Below are 19474 nucleotides of genomic sequence, written 5' to 3' on the forward strand. Positions count from 1 at the left end.
GTACTGATATTTTAAACAAAAGCTGCCCTTAAAAAGAAGGGGTTTAGGAAGGATGAACATATTTCAAGAAAGCTGTCTTAATGGGGAAGGAGCTGCCTGTCCCAGTGTGGCAAAAGATGAGCTAGTGATGAAAATTACTGTCCTGGCTGCCCATACAGCTTTCCTGGGAACTCAGAGGAAAAAAGGAGTGGCAACACAGGAAGTGTTTTACAATGCCCTTAGGCTATGCAGAAAGACAATTAGAGAGGTGAAAGCTCAAATAGAACTTAACCTGTTGATTTCTGTAAAAAAAAAAAAGTTTTACATAAAATTTTGTAGCAAAGGCAGGGAGAAGGAGAATCTCTATTCTTTATTGGATGCAGTGGAGAATATAACTAAAGATAAAGGGGTCACAAGCTCAGCTCCTACACAGGGAACTAAAGATAAAGTTACTAAAGAGAAGGAAAAGGCTAAACGATTTTACACCTTGTTTGACTCAATTTTCAACAAGTACACAGGTTGTCCTCAGGACAGGTGTTCTGAGCTAGTAGATGGGGACAGGGAGCAGAACAGCCCCCTGTGATCCAGGAGGAAGCAGTTGGTGATGAGCTGAAGCACTCAGATTCTCACAGGTGCATGGGATGGAATCTAGTCTAGGGGGATGAGGGAGCGGGTGGATGAGCTCCCCAAGCTGCTCTCCATCATTTACCATCAGTCCTGGCTCACCAGGGAGGTCCCAGAGCACTGGAGGTGCCAGTGTGAGCCCATCCCCAAGAAGGGCTGGAAGGAGGAGCTGGGGAGCTCCAGGCCTGTCAGTCTGAGCACGGTGCCTGGCAAGGTTATGGAACAGATCACCTTGAGTGCCACCACAGGGCACCCACAGGATGGCCGAGGGTCAGAGCCAGCCAGCGTGGATTTCAATATCTACACTGATGATCTGGATGAGGGGACTGAGTCCACCATCATCAAATTTGCAGATGACACCAAACTGGGTGTGAGTGTGGATCTGCTGGAGGGTAGGAGGGCTCTACATGGAGACCTGGACAGGCTGGATCCAACAAGGTGAGGTTTTACAAGGCCAAGTGACACTGCACTGAACCAGGAGGTCAGTGTTACTCTCTGGGGCTTCGTGAACAACAAAGACCACTATGACATGAGGGCACCTTGTATAACCAAGAGGCCATTGTGACAATGCGAGTACTTGTTGAATGAAGGAAGCAATTTTGGGAACGGAGTGCTCCTTGGGACCAAGAGGCCATTGTGACACCGTGGAACCGAGGAGACCATTGCTGCACTGTGACACCTCCTGGAACCAAGGATCCACTGTGACACTGAAGGGCCCTGGGGGACCAAGGGGCCACTGTGACACTGCAGGGCCCAAGGATCCAAGGGACTTTGTGACACCAAGGGGTCCCATGGAACCAAAGGGACATTGTGACAATGGGAGGCCTCATGGAATCATGGAGACCATTGGGACACTCTGGGGCCTCATGGAACCATGGTGACACCAAGCTGGCTGGGAGGGTTGATCTGCTGGAGGGTAGGAGGGCTCTGCAGAGGTCCCAAACCCAACAAGGTGAGGTTTAACAAGTCCAAGTGCCGGGTCCTGCACTTTGGCCACAACAACCCCTGCAGCGCTACAGGCTGGGGACAGAGGGGCTGGACAGCAGCCAGGCAGAAAGGGACCTGCAGGGACCGATGGACAGCAGGCTGGACATGAGCCAGCCGTGTGCCCAGGTGGCCAAGAAGGCCAATGGCTCCTGGCCTGGATCAGGAATGGTGTGGCCAGCAGGAGCAGGGCAGTGATTCTTCCCCTGTGCTGGGCACTGGGCAGCACCTCGAGTGCTGTGTCCAGTTCTGGGCCCCTCTATTTAGGAAGGACATGGAGGGGCTGGAGCATGTCCAGAGAAGGGCAGCAAGGCTGGTGAGGTGTGTGGAGAACAATTCCTGTGAGGAGTGGCTGAGGAAGCTGGGGTTGTTTATCTTGGAGAAGAGGAGGCTCAGGGGAGACAAGGTGGTGTCAGGGCACAGGTTGGACTTGATGATCTCCAGGGTCTTTTCCAACCTTGCTGATTCTGTGATTCTCTGAATCCACCCTTGGAGCAGTTGCAGGATGAGCCCTGGACCTCCTCTTCAGAAGATGCATCAACCCAGGTCCCTCAGCTTCTCCTCACAGCCCCAAAGCCCATCCTGTCAGTCCTGCAGAGCCTCTGCAGCTCCTCCTCACTGCCCAGAACAGGGAGCCCCACAGCCAGACACAGCAGCCCAGATGTGCCCCCCGGGCCTGGGGTGCCTCTGGCAAGGGAGCAGCACCAGGCACTGCAGGAGCCTGCAGACAATTCCTGCAGCACTTGTGGGATGATCCTGCTCCCCAAGGGACGTTCCCATGGTGCCAAGTCAGGAACTGCAATGGGGAGTGGGGCCAGAGAGGAAAGGGCAAACAGGGATGGGCTGTGTGCAGGGGAGGGAACAGGGGTGGGCAAGGGAAAGAAATCTGTAACAGGAAGAGTAAAGAAAGCAAAGATGAAGCCAAGGAAATGCTCAGGGCAGTTTGGGGGTGGCTGCCAGGCAGCCCTGGCTCTGAGCAGCAGCGTCTGCAGTGGGACAGGAAACTCGCAGCTGATGGGAACAAACTTTCTGGCTGACTGCAGAGGCCAGGACAAAGCTGAGTGGTTTCCCTGGTGTCCCCCAGCCCTTCCTGGCCCCAGGGGCTGATGGCATTTGTGCTGCCTCAGGTTCATGTCCCCACAGCACCAGCATGGGGGTGCTCCCGCCTGCTGTGTGCAGTGCAAACAGGGGCTGCTGAGCCAGTGCTGCCGTGTCTGTGCCTGCAAGGATGCGGCACCTCTGTGAGCTGGGGGGAGAGGCCAGGGCTGCAGAGGGGGGATGTTGTTGGCAGCTCCATGAGGACCCTCTGGGACGCTGCCCTGGGCTGTCCAGCGCACTGGGGATGGATCAGCCCCTGCTCTGCTGCTCCTTCCCGTCTCCCCAGGGCCCTTGCAGAGCACCAGCCGTGCTGTTTGCCCCCAGCCTGCCCACGGCCAGCCTGGGGCTGCTCACGGGGGTTTTCTGTGCTGAGCATTGGCCTGGCCGTGTTCTTGAGAGAGCCTGGGCAAGGAGCCTGGAGCCCCCAGGCCCTGGCCTGAGGCGCCAGCGCTGCCCCAGCAGTGCCCATGGCCTGTCCCTGCTGCAGCCCCGGCACTGCCACCCCCAGGAATGTGCCCGGCCCTGAGAGCACTCAGGCCCTGCAGCAACACCAGGGCCACCAGGGCAGCGGGGCAGGGCCACGGGAGCAGCACTGGCAGCACCAAGTGCTGCTGCTCCTGGGCACAGCTGCTGTGCCAGCACTGATCTGCCCCAGCTCTGCACACAGACATTGCTGCTGCAGCTCCAGAGAAGGCAACAAAAGGGCATCTCTGCAGAAAACTCTGCTGGGATATCCTTTAGTTCCTTTAAAGTCACTGAGAGTGCAGCCCCTCATTGACACAATCTGTGGCAACAGGAAAGGTGGAGACAAAATGACAAATGGCTAAAAAATTACATTTATTGTGGACAATATGAAAAAAAGTAAGACAAAGGAAAAAAATTCCCAACAACAAATTCAACAAGAAGTATCAAAGATGACTTTTGTTACAAGTGATTTTCCGAAACTGGCCATCATTTTAATGTTTCTGAAAGCATCCAGTCATCAGTGTCCACACTGCAGCCTTGAGCTCATGGTTCCTCAGGCTGTAGATGAGGGGGTTCAGGGCTGGAGGCACCACCGAGTACAGAACTGACAGGGCCAGATCCAGGGATGGGGAGGACATGGAGGGAGGCTTGAGATTGGCAAATGCTGCAGTGTTGACAAACAGGGAGACCACAGCCAGGTGAGGGAGGCAGGTGGAAAAGGCTTTGTGCCGTCCCTGCTCAGAGGGGATCCTCAGCACAGCCCTGAAGATCTGCACATAGGAGAAAACAATGAACACAAAACATCCGAATACCAAACAGGCACTAACAGCAATGAGCCCGAGTTCCCTGAGATAGGATTTGGAGCAGGAGAGTTTGAGGATCTGGGGGATTTCACAGAAGAACTGGCCCAGGCTATTGCCATGGCACAGGGGCAGGGAAAATGTATTGGCTGTGTGCAGCAGAGCATTGAGAAAGGCACTGGCCCAGGCAGCTGCTGCCATGTGGGCACAAGCTCTGCTGCCCAGGAGGGTCCCGTAGTGCAGGGGTTTGCAGATGGACACGTAGCGGTCATAGCTCATGATGGTCAGGAGATAAAACTCTGCTGAGATGAAGAGCAGAAAGAAAAAGAGCTGTGCAGCACATCCTGTGTAGGAGATGGTGCTGGTGTCCCAGAGGGAATTGTGCATGGCTTTGGGGACAGTGGTGCAGATGGAGCCCAGGTCGCTGAGGGCCAGGTGGAGCAGGAAGAAGAACATGGGCGTGTGCAGGTGGTGGCCGCAGGCTACGGCGCTGATGATGAGGCCGTTGCCCAGGAGGGCAGCCAGGGAGATGCCCAGGAAGAGGCAGAAGTGCAGGAGCTGCAGCTGCCGCGTGTCTGCCAGTGCCAGCAGGAGGAAGTGGCTGATGGAGCTGCTGTTGGACATTTGCTGTGGCTGCACATGGGCACCTGTTCATGGAGAAAAGGACAATGAAATGTAACCAGAATCAAAGCCATTTCCCATACACCCTCCCCCAGAACACACACAGACATTGTCTCTAGGGTTTTTTAGATTTGGGATTTTCTTTATAGGCTACCCCATATCTCTGCTGGTGTTCCTGTATATCAGACAGTCTGAGAATATCTGTTGCCCCCTGGTAAAACAGAGTGAGTTCCCTGATGCATGATTATGAGTGGAGACTGGGGGGAGGCAGTCTGTTGCTTCATTCTGTTTGGAGTTTATTTGGGCTTTCAAATTTCTTAATTGGAGGATGTTCACACTCCCATGTGTCTCTTACAAACACTCAGGTACTGCTGAGAGCAGATGGATCCACCACAGCTCAGCTCCACATTTGGAGCCAAGGACTCACGTTGCTCATTTCACCAACCCAACAGCATTTTCACTATCACAACATCTCTGCCTTTCCCCATCAATCTTATAACTCAGATGTGCTCTAGGACAGGTTTGCACCCTGCATTGAAGCTCCCAGCTTGGACTGAAATCTCAGGGAGGCTTCCAAGTGTCCTTCTGATGGCATTGGATGAAGGGACACACAGCTCCTTCCCTGGCTGCACTGCCAGCATTGCCCAGAGCCGGGCACTGGGGACAGCTGTGTCACCCTGAGCCAGCTGTGCCCCCTGCCAGAGCCCCCAGTGCCGGGCAGCTGCTCCCAGCCCTGTGCTCTGCAGAGGGAACTGGGCCCGGGGCTGCAGAGCTGCCCCACGGCTCTGCTGCAGCTCTGCCTGCACAGGAGGGGCTGCACGCCTTGGAGCCCCGGCCCTGAGGGCAGAGGCTTGGCTGGGGGACAGGAGGGAGGGGGCTTGTGCAGAGGGAGGGGCTGCACTGGAGGGGATCCTCTGGACATCTCTAAACTCTCCCTGCCACAGCATTTCTGGGTTTTGTTTTCTCTCCTTCCCTGATCTTCTCTCTGCTTCCTGGAGATTTTCCTCTTGCAGGTGTTTCCCTGTGCCTGATCTCTCCCTGCCAGCACTCCCAGACCCCAAATCTCTGTGCACTCTCCTTGGCCTGACAGAACCCTGCCTGTTTGCAGGGCACTGGCTGGGGCAGGTTCTATTTGCAGCTTGCAGCAAGGACAGCTCATACTGGGCCTGATGGCTCCAGCAAAGGTGGTGCTGGTGCTGTCCATGGGCAGAAAGACGGTAAGCACGTTAGGGATCTCCTGTGAACCTACTGAGCACTAAAACTAACAGTTCAGATGTCTCAGGCACTTGTCAAAATTCATAATCAACCTTTAATATTTATCCCCCCCTCCCTGTCATTCTCCAGTAGAAGGAAACTGAATACAAAATCTCTGGAAATCTCATTTTTATCAAATCCTTGTCTTAGAAATATTTTATGACTGGTGAGAACCTTTCAGTATTTCAGAGCTTCATCAAAATTTCACCCCCCCTGCACCAGAAATGCTCAGAGTTGTACTCACAGGGTCTGTGGGCATTGGGATGTTCCAGCTTTAGGAGATCACTCCAGGAGCTGCAGCTGCATTGTCCTGCAGCCAGAGGTTCCTGTGCCAAGGGCTGGCAGTGATTCTGCCCCAGGCACTTCTCAGCCCCTTCCCAGCCCTGACTGATTGAAGCTCTCTGTGCCTCTGTGCTGTGCCCGGGCTGGCTGCAGGCAGTGCCCCAGCCCTGCTGGGCTGGGAGAAGAGCTGCTCAGCAAGAGAAATGTGCTTTTGAAGCTCTGCTTGGTTACCAGCATCACCCTCTGTGCCAGGAGCCCGGCCCAGCTCAGCAGCACAGACACAGCACAAGGACTTTAATGACCCTCTGGGGCTTTGTGCTCGGGCCCTGAACATCAGGCCCTGGGAGGGAGCTGCAGAAACCTCTCCAGAACTCCAAGTCAGAATCCAACTCCAAAGTTTCTTGGACTTTTAATGGGTCCCACTGAGGGACACGACTGAGAAAGTGTCCCCAGGCCCAAGGCAGAGCAGAGAACTGGAGGCACTGATGACAGGTGGGGACAAAGAGAAGCCAAGTCTTGGTGCCCTGGGGCACAGCAGGGTCTGTGCCACCAAGGGCTGGGAGGAGACACCTTGTCCTGAGGCCCTGGGGCCTCCTGGCACAGCCCCCCAGCCAGGCTGGGCACTGTTACCCCCTTGTCCTGCCCTCAGCATCCCCCCCTAGCCCACATCCCAGTGGCCTCAAGGATCTGCTGGAAGGAGTCCCTGGGGAGCCTTGGTCAGGAATGGCCCTGGGGGCCCCTTCATGCTCCCAGGGACTGCAGGTTTTTCAAAGGACTTTGGCTTTAGCTTTGGCCTTGCAGTTTCTGTAAGATTTCTGCAATCATGGCCTCCAATTGTCTGCTGTAATTAGTCCCTGGAGAGCCTTTGTAATTAACAATACTCAGTGGGGCTCATTAATGCTTCAAGGTACTTCACTTCTTTTAAGGTACTTGGTGTTTCCCTTTTAAACCAGACTCTGTGTGAGGTTTGTGCAATTATGGCCCCAATTATCTGCTTTAACGAGTCCCTTGAGAGATTTTTACCTGACACTCAGTGGGGCTCATTAATACTTTGAGATACTTGACTTTTGTAGGGTACTTTGGATTTTCCTTTCCACACTGAGAGGTTTTTGTGCCATCCTGGCCTCCAGTTCTCTCCTTCAAGGAGTCCATGAGGAGCCTGTGTTGGGAATGGACCTCAGTGGATCCCATAAATGCTTTGAGACACTTTGGGTTTTTCCTCTGTCTCTGACTCCTGGAAAGGTTTGTGCAATCTCTTCTCAGGCCCTGAGGTTCCAGGGCTCAGCTCCAAATGCACCACGGGGCTCATTAGGATCAAGCAAGTCCTGACAAACCATGGCTCTGCCTTGATTCCCATCTTGTCTAGTGCAGTTCTTCAGGAAGTTTCTGTAGTGGTTTTGGGTCACCAATTTGAGATTTCTTGGCCAATGCATCAATTAGCGTGGTGGCTCAGTAATTAGTGCTGGCTAATTACCAGTGCACTCACTAGAATATACTTACTCTTTTCCCTCTGTGAGATAGGATTAGGAGAAAGGCAAAGTGGGATCAAAACTGTAAAAGGGTGTAGAGAAAAGTTTATTAACAGTAGCTAAAAGAAAGAGTAATAAGAATCAGAGCAAAACATTGAGACCACTTCCTCTCTCCTTATAACCTGACAATATAAAGAGACAAAACCTAAATTTTTCTGTCAGTTTTCCACCTCTAGAATAATCTTTGTTCAGTTCACTTAGGGAGGGAAGTTCCTCTTGTTAATGTTATGGAGACTTCTCCACAAGACAACAGTTATCTCATGGCTTTTCATTCCACGTATAACAGCTGCCTGGAAAAATCTGCAATCGTGAAGTTCCTCTGAAATAGATTTTTGGAGTTCACTTAAGTTAACAAAATGAATTAAGCATTTATATTTTAGCTTGTACAAATATGTGTTGAATTTCAGCCTTTTACTTAAGAAACCTCTTCCATAGTACAAAGGGCATAAGAAAATGCAAATTTCTGAAGCTTATTACGTGAAGAACAATGCCTAAGGATGCAAAGAATCCAGATAAAGAAGCTTCCCTGTCTCCAGGCCTATCAAGACTGACAGATGTACACAGATAAGCACCGAAGGACTGAAAGCACATGTGCAGAGAGAATTCAAAAGTTCAATCATGAAGAAGACCACGATCTTCAGCCTCAAGAGACCACCTGAGACCCCCGCAGGACCACCATGGCAAACCACGCATGCCCAGAAGGGCCCAGACCTATTTAGCATGAGAGGCGAGGACAGGCGGGGCCAGGGGTTGAATATGCATGGGAAGGTTGTGTAATTATTGCATATGGAACACCTTTGTGAAGAAAAGTGTGGGTCAGAGTAAGGATCGGGGCACAAGTTTTTGGAGAGCTATCTCACTTGTGCTGGGCACTGGCAATACAAACCCACTACCCCAAGTTGTGGAGTCTATTTATTTATTCCACATATCACTTCAAAAGTATAGAATTGTGACGTTCAAAGGTAGAAATAGAAACTGCTGAAAGCTAGCGTAAAAATGGAAAATAGAAACTACTGGGAAAAGCTTATGACTATGCATGAATCTGATCAATAAATACCAGCAAGCCCAACAATCAGTGTGCAGTTGGAGGGGAAAACCCCCACCACTGTGCCCAGTGCTGTCTTTGCTCATACATTACAATAATAATTACTAAATAACAATAACTAATTGAATTAATGCTTGATATATTGGCTGAGTCAAGCTTCCCATTTCTAACAGAAATTATTATGAAAAAGTGACCCTTCTTCCAGACAAACTCCACCAAGTCATTCCCTGCATTTCTCCTTTTCAGATTCTTTCAGCCATCCACTGAGGGGTCCAGCTTGTTCTGCTGCTTTCCATGAACTGATTGAACTCTTGATTTATATCATTGCACGAGATGTGGAAGCTTCTGAACTGAACAGAGAAACAAACTCCCTCTGTCAGCCCATGTTCATGTTCTACCTCACTTTCAAGATGTCCATGGGGATGTTGGAATGATATCACACAGCTCTCCATCTCTGGCTGCAGGCTCTGGAGATTCTTTCTCTGCATTCCCTGACAATTCCTGGCAGCCTGTCATGGTTTCTTAGGGTAGAACAATAACAATGAAAACCCCATCAATGGCAAAACTGCCCAGCTCACAAGGAAAAGAAAGAACAAGTTGTAAAGTTCTTCAAATATTTGTCCTGCTGTGCTGCAAGAGTCGAGCTGCACACACGGTGTGGAAAGCCAAGAGAAGCTGGTGGCACATCTTGTGGCAGAAGCTGCTCAAAGCTTCCTTGTTCTCCAGCAAAGGTTCTTGGAAAGAGCAAACAGGACTGTGGAGAAGATTCTGGGAAAACTGAAACAGCTTTTAAGAAATGAAATGAAATGAAAATGGAACAAAACAATCTAAGATGTTTTTCTGTTTCCTTTTATGTGTCCCTTTTCCAGTTTGTGCTACTACTCCATCCCATTAATCCAAATGGATCTCACTTTGAAGATCCATGACTTGGCAAGTTTTAGAGTGACACACAGTTTGCCTTCCCCATGGTTTTGTTTTTTTTTTTGTTTTGTTTTGTTTTTTGTTGGTGTTTTGTTGTTTTTGTTTGTTTGTTTTTTGGTGGGTTTTTTTTTTTTTTTTTTGGAAATCCGTGCTGGAGATTAAGTGCACTGCCTGGATCAGGTACAAATTCAGCATTCAGGGAATGTGCTCCGATAGCGTTTGACCTTCAGCAGGGCCAATGCACAGCAGTGACCGAGGGGATTCCTGTGTCCCTGTGCAGGAGTCCAGACTCTGGGTCTGGGCTGAACACGGCAAAGTTCCCGTGTATGGACAGGCTCAGGGGCTGCCCTGGGGAGCGCTGGGCTGGGCGCGGGGGTGAGCGGGCAGCGGACACATGGACACGTGGACACACGGACACGGGGACACACGGACACGGGGACACACGGACACGGGGACACGGACATGGGGACATGGACACGGAGCTTCAGCTGCAGCAGCAGCAGCGGCAGAGAAAGCAGCGAATTTCCCTCTCCCTCTCCCGCTGTCCCGGACCCTCTCCCGCTCTCCCTCTCCCGCTGTCCCCTCCTCTCCCGCTCTCCCTTTCCCACTGTCCCGGACCCTCTCCTGCTCTCCCTTTCCCGCTGTCCCCTTCTCTCCCGCTCTCCCTTTCCTGCTGTCCCCTCCTCTCCCACTCTCCCTCTCCCCCTGCCCGGCCGGGCCATGCTCCCGGCCCGCCCCCGGCCCCGGGCGGGGCTGCCCCGTCCCCGCCCCGCCCGTCCCGCCGCGGTCTCGCCTCCGCCCGGCTCTGGGCGTGCTGGCGGTGGCGCTGCTGGGCGGGCATCAGTGCCCGGGGCTGGGGCGGCATCGCCGCCCTTTGGCTCTGCCTGGCCCGAGCCCGGCCCCGGCCCCGCCGTGGGCTCCGATCCCGGCCCGGCCGCCGCTGTCCCGGGGCCGGGAGAGAACGCCTGGGGATGGCCGGCCCGGGGCGCTCGGGGGGCGCTCGGGGTTCCTGTCCGAGGAGGAGCTACGGGGTCCTGCACAGGGACATCAAACCAGGGAACATCCTGCTCGACCTGGCCTCCGGGCAGCTGAAACTGATCGGCTTTGGCTGTGGCGCCTTCCTCCAAGACACAGCCTACACCCAGTTTGCAGGTGAGCCCTGCCAGGGGATGCTCCTGGGCATCTCATGGCCCAGCCGAGGTGCAGCACCGAGGCTTCCCCTATTGCAGCCGGGATGGGATTAATGCTGGAGCCAGGTTGATTTGGGTGGGGTGTGAGGGGGTCCAGCTCCCAGCCCTGCTGACAGCCTTCAGCACCCACTGTGCCCTGGGCTGGGGCTGGAGCTGGGGCAGCCAGCCCGACAAAAACCCCCATGGGGGTAGCAGAGAGGGGGGTCTGGCCCCGTGCCCCAGACAGTTTGGTGTGCAGGTGAGGAAGGGCTTGGACTGCTCTGCTCCCCTTGTTTGCCTTGGCTTGTTAACATTTTGTGGGGCCATACAGGCAGGGAGAAGAGGGGGTTTTCTCCACCACTGGGTGAGTTTTTCTTTTGTGTGTCATGCTTGGGCCTTCCCAGGGTTTCTGCTGCCCTCTTCCAGCACCAGTGGCTTCTGTTCCAGCCCCGAGTCTGTACACAAGTCCCAGGTGCTGGCGAGAGGGCAGCGGTCACCCCGTGTGCCACTGGGGCAGCCCCCACATGCCCAGGGGTGCAGGGGCCAGGCTCTGGGAGCAGCAGCATCCCCCTGATGAGCTCTGTCTGTGTTCCACAGGAACCCTGTCCTACAGCCCACCAGAGTGGATCCCCCACCAACGCTACCACGGCAAGGCAGCGATGATCTGGTCCCTGGGCCTCCTGTTGTACCACCTGGTCATGGGGAAGCACCCGTTCAGGAGGGGCCAGCAGATCATCTGGGGGCGGATCTTGTTCCCACGGGATCCTCATCTCTGGCCATGGGGGAATACCAGGTCTGGGAAACAGCAGCAGCTCGTGAGCATCCCACTCTGGCAGCTGCTGAGGAGGTGGCACATGTCCTGCTCTCCTGCTCTCTTCCAAACAGAGGATCCATGGGGAAGTTTAGGCCCAGCTCTGGGCACACCCAGCATGGCCTGGGCATGGGAATAGTGGGGCAACTTCTCCAACTGCCTGGTGATTTCTGGTTTCTCTCCCCAGCATGCCAGGATATCATTAAGAGGTGTTTGTCCATGCAGCCCTTGGACAGGCCATCCTTAGAAGAGCTTTTCTGTGATCCCTGGATGCAGGGGGTTCCTCTGCCCTAGAAGATGGGAGAGATCCACATGCACAGTTGGATCCAGGGGCCTGGCAGGTAACAGCTCCACACATCTCTTGGCAATCAGTGGCAAAGCCAGCCAGACAGGTTTTGTCCTGCCTGTAGCTCTGAGCAGGGCTCAGCAGAAGGGAACACGCAGCTCTTGGACTGGAGCTGAGCTGGAGACCTGGTGTGGCAAGCACTGGTGGCCACCATCCCCCCTGGTTTTGCTTGCCATGGTTCATGGATGTCTGGGGCCCTGGGCAGAACCCTGACAGCCTGATCTGGCCCCAGGGAAGGAGAAGGAGCCCCTGGAGAAGCTGTACCAGGTGGGGCTGCTGCTGCTGGGGACAGCGAGGACGACATCAAGGATGAACAACCTGTTGCTCCACCTGGTCTCTGGCAGGCTGAAGATGATGGCCTTTGATTCTGGCACCTTCTCCAAAGCCAGGCTCCAAAGGGAATTTGCAGATGGGTCCACACACAGGGGATGCTCCCAGATTTGGGCATTGCTCAGCCTGGCCGGGAACCAAAGGTTCCCCCTTTGCTGGGCAGATGCAGCTGATCCTTCAGTCGGCTGCCAGGCTGCTTTTGGCAGGGCTGGGGGCATGGGCTGGGGTGGGTACGAAATGGGAGTGGGCTCCTGGCCCTGCCAACAGCCCCCAGCACCCACCGTGCCCCGGGCTGGGGCTGGGCTGGGGCAGCCAGCCCGACACAAACAAACCCCCACGGTGGGAGCAGAGGTGGGACTGCAGAGCCTGTGCAGGGGCTGCTTTGCTTTGCAGGCAAGGAAGGGCTTGGGCTGCTCCACTGCCCTTGTTTGCTTTGGGATCACCATGGGGGCAGTGCAGGGGAAGGGAGAAAGCCTGGGATTCCCTCACCCATGGTGGGTTTTTCCCTGGCATGGAGGGGTTGGGCCTTCCTTAAGCCCCTGACAGAGATCAATGTTTTAAAATTTTTTCTTATTTCCCCTTTTTGTCTGTAATCTATTTTCAATAATTTGTTGTTAGTTTTTCTAGAGGAAGCGTCCTGTCTGGGGTCCAGTCTGGATCAGGAAGTGCTTGGGAGCAGCTGCAGCGTGGATGGGCCGTGCCCTTGGAGAAGGCTGAGGGCATCGTTTCGGACGAGCTTTTCTTCCAGCGGGGGATGGCATGAGGTGGGTCCTGTCTGCTGGGGATGGTGGGATCAGAGCTTTGGGGAGATGGCAGCGAGCACAGGAGCGTCCTGCTCTGGGCAGCTGCTGAGGGCTGGAGGTGCCGTGGCTGGCTGCAGGCTGGGAATGTCCTGCCCTCCTGCTCTGCTCCCAAAGGCAGCAGTGATGGGCAGCTCTGGGCACAGCTCTGGGCACGGCCAGCATGGCCTGGGCACCGCGGGCGTCTGGGACAAGGGGACAGGAGCCTTCAGCTGACGGGGCTTTCTGGTTTCTCTCCTTGCAGCCGGGCTCTGGGGGTGCTGAGGCTGCTCTGGGCTCTGCCAGGGCTCTGCTGGGCTCTGCCCCGGGCACAGCTGGGCTGGCTCTGCCCTCACATTGCTCTGACAGCTTTGCATCAGACAAGCCTATTCCGAGCACAGTGCCTGAGCTTTCTGCTTTGGCAGGTGAGTGAGGCTCTCCTGCAGGCCAGGAGATTGCAGCTGGGAACACACATCCAATTGGCAAGGACCAAAACTCTCCACAGCCCCAGCTGAAAGCCTGGATCTCCCCAAGATGTTTTGTCTTTTCCACTCTTCATTCCTTTTTGGCTGGAATTGTGCAATTGCACTTTCTTCCTCCCCTAGAAGTGCCACAAATAGACTGAACCTGCCAAGTGGGCCGTGTTCCCGAGGCAGTGCAGTCTGGAACTGATGGATGGAGAAGTGCCCTTCTGCACTTCCAAACCAGGCCAAAAAGCTGTAAGAGGGATTTTCTGTCTTTAAGAAACCCTTGACAGTTTCAACTGGAATGTGCAGCTCATTCACAGGGTGAGAAGGAAGGGTATCTTCTGAAGGGTTTGGGATTTAGCAGAGTTTAGATTCCCAGTCCTGCTTGGAGCTGGAAGGGCACAAAGCAATTTCCTCCTGCTTCAACCACAATTTAAAATAACAATGTTGGAAACAAACCAAAAAATTGATTTTAAAAGGCTGCTGAGGTCAGCAAGATGGATCCATGCCATTAGCACATTCACAAGTAAATAACTGAGTTCTCTTTTTCAAAAGACCAGTTACCTCTAAATCCCAAAGCTAGAGAAGTTTTTACTATACACTTGGGTTTTGTTTTTATCTCTCACAATTTATATAGTTTTTATTACTTTTTATTTTTCCTTTAAATAGAAACATGCTCTACAAAAGGAGTGTCCTTTGCTCCTGGTTCCCGTGGGGAGCAGCTCCCTTCCCGCTGGCTGAGCTGCTCAGGCAGAGCCCGGCAGCTCCTGGCCCTGCAGGGCTGAGGCTTTTCCCCGTTGCTGGGCACAGACTGATGGAGCAGCACGGCTGAACACGGGGCACACAGAGGGACCAGCAGCAGCTGCCTTTGGCCACCTGAGGCTCCAAGGCCCAAACTCTGAGCAGGCAGGGCTGGAAGAGACTCACAGGCTCCCTGCTGGCTCTGCTGCCCCACTTGTGCCCACCTGGGAGCCCCCAGTGCCAGCAGGGACTTGAGAAGGCAGCCCTGGGCTCCTGGAGGTTGTGCAAGGAACAGAGCTGGGGACTCCCTGTCCATGGAGAGCTTCCAGATGGAAACGGCTGCTGTGCCCAGGCAGATCCAAGGGCAGAGAAAGGAGGGTCTGGACCACGGGATCTGTGCCAGTCCCACAGTCCTGGGCAGCAGCCACCGAGCCCTGGGGCAGCAGAGGTCACAGCAAGAGGGACACAACCAGGCAAGGTCAGAGATTGAAGAGAGCCAGACCCGGGAGCAGGAGCAGCTGCTCCATTGCACCCTTGGAGAAAGATCTTGGCTGGTTCAAAGGGCTGAAAGGCATCAAGGGCAGAGAGGAGGCCACACCAAGCAATGCTCCTGTTTTCACGGCCTCCCCTCTCCGTGTCCCAGAAGGAATTGGATGAATTGTGTTCTTCCCTCTGAGTCATCTCGTTCAGCACGAGCAGCTGAGCACCAGGAGCTGAAGGAGCTGAAGCCTCAGGCCTCAAGAGCTGAGCAAGAGGAGACTTTCTGAGCAAATGAATGCTGCTAACATGGACCTGGCTGAATGCAGCAGATGGAACCATGCAGTCACAGAATCCTTTCTCTTGGAAAAGACCTCTGAGCTCATCCAGTCCAGCCGGTCACCCAGCAGTGTCAAGCCCAGCACTAAGCCACATCCCTGAAGTGCCAAGGCCTGGACAACAGCCCTGAGTGAGGCCTGAAGAGCAGGCCCTGAGCCAAAGGTGGCCTCGGGATGAACCTTCCAACCAAAGGTTATCTTTGTATCTGCTCGTTAATGAAATATGCATGGTCATTAGCACTGTGGTAGATGTATCCACTCATTAGTGAAACATGTTGTCCCAGATTGAAAGGCAAGATGTATTCCATTTGCCATCTCTATGGCACTTGTGCAGAGGGCAGATTTCCTTTTCTCTTTCACAACCTATTCTCCTTCTGGGGAGACATCTGCTAATAATGAGCTATTGAATGTCACTGCACGACTGATAAGAACTATAACATCCCGCTGGGAGATGCTCCACCCAGAGGGAGGAGCCAAGCATTTCTACCTGGATATAATCTTGAGTTTCTGGAACACCAGCATGGCTTTTTCTGCACTGGATTTCCCAGAGGAACAGCTGCCTCTTCCACTGCCTCTTCAGAGGAAGACTACACCATTTTCTACAGGATCACTGCTCCAACAGAACCACAACTGCCACTTCAGGGGGACTGCAACCACCATTCCAATTAGACTGCTACCAACACCCTGACCAAAAGGGTGTCAGGTTGTATTCTGACTGTCAGTGTTGTTTTGCATTACTGCATTGTTTATTATATCTTTTTCTTTTCTTCCTTAATAAAGAGCTGTAATTCCTGCTCCCGTATCTTTGCCGAAAAAGCCCCCATAATTTCAAATTTATAACAATTTGGAGGGAGGAGGTTTACAGTTTCCATTTCAGGGGAGGCTCCTGCCTTCCTTAGCAGACACCTGTCTTTCCAAACCAAGACAATTGCCATGGCAACCTCTGGCATCCCATTCGCAGAATCATGGGATCCCAGAAGCACAGAAGTGGCTGAGCTGGGAGGGACCCATCAGGATCCTCGAGTCCCGCTGCTGGCCCTGCACAGGACACCCCAACACTGCCAGCCTGGGCCTGGCAGTGCTGTCCAAACACTGCTGGAGCTCAGAGAGCCCTGGAGCTGTGGCCCTTCCCTGGGGAGCTTGGGCAGTGCCCCAGCAGCCTCTGGGCAAAAACCTTTTCCTGAGATCCAACCTCAGCCTGCCCCGACTCAGCTGCAGCCTCTCCCTGCACTCCTGTCCCTGGGCACCAGAGTGAAGAGGTTCCCTCAGCCCCAGCCAGGGACCCGCTCCCAAGGTTGCTGCCATGGCCACCAGGGCTGGCACCAGCTGGGATGCTCGGTTTCCACAGGCCGGGATTCAGGAATGGGATTTCCCAGTTTCCTACTCTCGCTAAAACCCCGCTGGTGCTCGTTGCCCTCCCACCTTCCACTGAAGGAAAAAAATTGGAAAGATCCCAGGCTGGGATAAGAACAATTTACTGGGAACAGCAACGAGATAAGGAACAAACAGGAATAGAAAAAATAGTGACAACAGAAGGGATAAGAAAAACTATTTACAAGGGAAACTACATCACCATCAATTGTATCTTCCTGGCCATGTGTCTCCTCCTGCCTGGAAAGGACAACCTTCTCAGAGAGAGAGAGAGAGAGAGAGAGTCCCTTTCCTGCCCCTGGCAATGACCTGAGGTGGGAGTGAATGTAGTGACAGGGCCATGGCCAGACCCTCATGTTCTTCAATCCCACATCAGGTCATTGGCAGGGGCAGGAGAAGGTACAGGTGTCTTCCCAGCATGGATCACAGGTAACAGGGATCACCAGGGCTCTTCCCAGTGTGGGTTCTTCAATGGGGGGTAAAGCTGGAGCGGTGCACGAAGCTTCTCCTGCAGTTGGGGCACTCACAGGGCTTCCCTCACGGGTGGCTCCGTTGGTGTCTGGTCAAGTGAGAGCTCCGGGTGAAGCTCTTCCCACACTGGGGACACTCGTAGGGCCTCTCCCCAGTGTGGATGCGCCGGTGCCTGATGAGGTTGGAGTTTTGCTTGAAGCCCTTCCCACAGTCAGAGCAGAGGAAGAGCCTCTCCTCGGTGTGGACCCGCTCATGCAGGAGATTTGAGCTGCTCTGAAACCTCTTCCCACATGTGGGGCACATGTAGGGCCTCTCCCCAGTGTGGATGCGCCGGTGGGTGACAAGGGTGGAGTTGCACTTGAAGCCCTTCCCGCAGTCAGGGCAGCGGAAAGGCCTCTCATCCGTGTGAATCTGTTGGTGTACAAGGAGAGCAGAGCTTCTGTGAAACCTCCTCTGACACTCAGGACACTCGTAGGGCCTCTCTCCTGTGTGGATGCGTTGGTGGATGATGAGGTGGGAGCTCCAGCCGAAGCCCTTCCCACACTCCCCACACCCGTAGGGCCATTCCCCAGTGTGGATCATCTGATGTCGTTTCAGACTGTTGCTCTGCCTGAAGCTCTTCCCACACTCCCCACACTTGTAGGGCTTCTCCCCATCATGAAGCTTCTCAGGGACCACCAGCTCCGAGCTCTGGTGGAAGCTCTGCCCACCTTCCTGACCCAGAGTGGGCCTTTCCTCCTCAGAGCACCCTGGGCTGGGTTTGCAGCCCCTCCTCCTGTGGGATCTCCGGGGCTTTTCCTCCCTGTTGCTGCAGAGATTTGTCCTTCCTGGTCTCCATCATCAGCTCCTGCTCTGGGGTAGGAAGGACAAGGAGAGGATGGGATTTGCCTCCGTGCCACAAGGAAGGGTAAGGAGATCCCCCCAGTGCGTCCCCGGCAGGAGAGCGTCGGCAGCGGAGCTGTCCTGCAGCCGGGGGCCAGGCTGGGCCAGGAGATGGAGCAGGAGAGAGGGGGAAAGGGGCACTGACTTCCTCCTCACCTGCCTGGGGGTCCAAGGGCGCCTTCCTCTTCCTCACAGCCTCCTCCCCCATTTTGTGAAGATTTGGGTATGGGAAATTCTGTTTTGGGAGGAAAACAAGGGATGAGCACATTGAGTTTTGTACTGGTTTGAAGGCAAACCAGGGAGAGAGTCTAAGCCAGAATGACAATTGACTAAGAAAATTAAGATCAAGGCAATGATACAGAAACACTGGCTTAAACTCACAGAGTCAGGATATAACCTGACACCCCGTTGGTCAGGGTGGTGGTAGCAGTCTGATGAAATGGTGGCTGCAGTCTGGCTGGAGTGATGAGCGTGATTCTGTCAAAGTGGTGATCCTGTAGAAGGGTCTGGTCTTCCTCTGAAGGTCCAGTGGTGGTTATGGAGCTCTTGTCCTCTGGGAATGCAGTAGGCAAGGTGGTTGTGGTGTTGCAAGGGTGAGATTATATCCAGGCAGGAATGCTTGGTTCCTCCCCCTGGGCGGAGCATCCCACAATGGGATGATGTAATTTTATCAGCCCTGCAGTGACACTCAATGGCCCATTAACAGAAGATGGCCCCTGGAGGGCGTTATCAGGGCTGAGCCATGGAAGAGATAAAGAACACTGCCCCACCTGTTGATAACAGTTTATGGAGATGGTGACTGAAAACACTTTTGGTTACATCTGACACTGTAACCTGAAACAGTGAGGCCATCCCTGCTCGGGGTGGGGGGTGAACACCACCCCCCTTACCCAAACTGGCTCAGGTGTAAAACCCCCACCCTGGGAAGGCCACGCACACAGGGGACAATGTCACACTTGCCCCGCCCCAGGGGAGATCTCTGTCGTGTCACTCCCTTGCTCTCCTCCCTTTTCTCTTTCTTTCCATCTCTCTCTCTACCTCACATTTACTGTTCAATAAAATCCACTTTGGATTTGGTCTCCTTAGCACCTTCATTGAGGCAGAGGCATCTCTCTAAAAATTTTATTAACCAGATTGAGACATTATTTTGGCACAGTGAGTTCAGGGCACTGCTGTCTGACCCCAAGTGCCTTTGACAACAGCATGGGTCCCTCCTCTGCGAAGGTTCTGCCTCTTTCTGGAGGAACTCTTGGAAACTTGGATGCAGCTTCCTCTGAGTGACTTTTGGGAGAACTTATGAGGAAAATGGCTGTGCCATTTGTGGGTGGCCAGGGTAAAGAAAGTATTTTCTTGTCCATACTTGAAAAATTTTTTAAAATAACTGGAGAAAAGTGAACAAATGATACTAGCAAGACTGACAAGGATCATTCACCCCAATGTGAGGAATTCAAGACCAGTAAATTCCTACAAGAAGCCCAGTTCAAGTAGATAAATTCCCAAGTAACTCCCGAATTCACTGGTCTGGGGACTTTGCCAAATATGAGCATCATTATTTTCTTGGTCCCTGTCACCTTTGTGACAGCTACACAGAGCTTTCCCTTCCCTTTATTAATCTGTACTGGGCCAAATTTCCACTTTCCTTTTATCGGAACCTGCCAGCAGCTGAGCTGGAGCTGTGCAGGAACTGAGA

The 19474-nt window shown here is 53.7% G+C and overlaps 4 protein-coding genes across 4 annotated transcripts in view; 2 read left to right on the forward strand and 2 right to left on the reverse strand.

Annotated features, from left to right (window-relative positions):
• Window positions 1-19474, forward strand: part of LOC140681003 (uncharacterized) — a 278479-nt gene that overhangs the window by 101017 nt on the left and 157988 nt on the right. The gene's annotated exons all lie outside the window — the stretch shown is intronic.
• Window positions 3642-4589, reverse strand: LOC140680887 (olfactory receptor 14J1-like). The gene has a single exon (XM_072919787.1). It carries the CDS (start codon window positions 4572-4574, stop codon window positions 3642-3644), a length of 933 nt encoding a protein of 310 aa, XP_072775888.1. The 5' UTR covers window positions 4575-4589.
• Window positions 10548-11876, forward strand: LOC140681002 (serine/threonine-protein kinase pim-3-like). Its single transcript, XM_072919908.1, has 3 exons — window positions 10548-10754; window positions 11369-11564; window positions 11657-11876. The coding sequence occupies exons 1-3, from the start codon at window positions 10574-10576 to the stop codon at window positions 11874-11876; spliced, it is 597 nt and encodes a 198-aa protein (XP_072776009.1). The 5' UTR covers window positions 10548-10573.
• The window catches only part of LOC121468937 (uncharacterized), a 100871-nt gene continuing 97206 nt past the window's right edge, over window positions 15810-19474 (reverse strand). The window contains exons 3-4 of the mRNA XM_072919909.1: window positions 17149-17564; window positions 15810-15863 (exon numbers count right to left, since the gene is read on the reverse strand). Of these exons, the coding sequence (XP_072776010.1) occupies window positions 15810-15863; window positions 17149-17564 (470 nt within the window). The remainder of the gene's footprint in view (window positions 15864-17148; window positions 17565-19474) is intronic.

The sequence above is a fragment of the Taeniopygia guttata genome, chromosome 30, assembly GCF_048771995.1.
Source record: "Taeniopygia guttata chromosome 30, bTaeGut7.mat, whole genome shotgun sequence".
Lineage (NCBI taxonomy): Eukaryota > Metazoa > Chordata > Aves > Passeriformes > Estrildidae > Taeniopygia > Taeniopygia guttata.

What these genes read in the sequence shown, in the direction of transcription:
- LOC140681002 (XM_072919908.1), top strand. Translation starts at nt 10,574, where the DNA reads ATGGCCGGCCCGGGGCGCTCGGGGGGCGCTCGGGGTTCCTGTCCGAGG. An exon ending in AGCCTACACCCAGTTTGCAG is followed by an intron (nt 10,755 to 11,368) that starts GTGAGCCCTGCC and finishes TGTGTTCCACAG; the next exon opens with GAACCCTGTCCTACAGCCCA. An exon ending in TGGCCATGGGGGAATACCAG is followed by an intron (nt 11,565 to 11,656) that starts GTCTGGGAAACA and finishes TCTTCCAAACAG; the next exon opens with AGGATCCATGGGGAAGTTTA.
- LOC140680887 (XM_072919787.1), bottom strand. Translation starts at nt 4,574, where the DNA reads ATGTCCAACAGCAGCTCCATCAGCCACTTCCTCCTGCTGGCACTGGCA.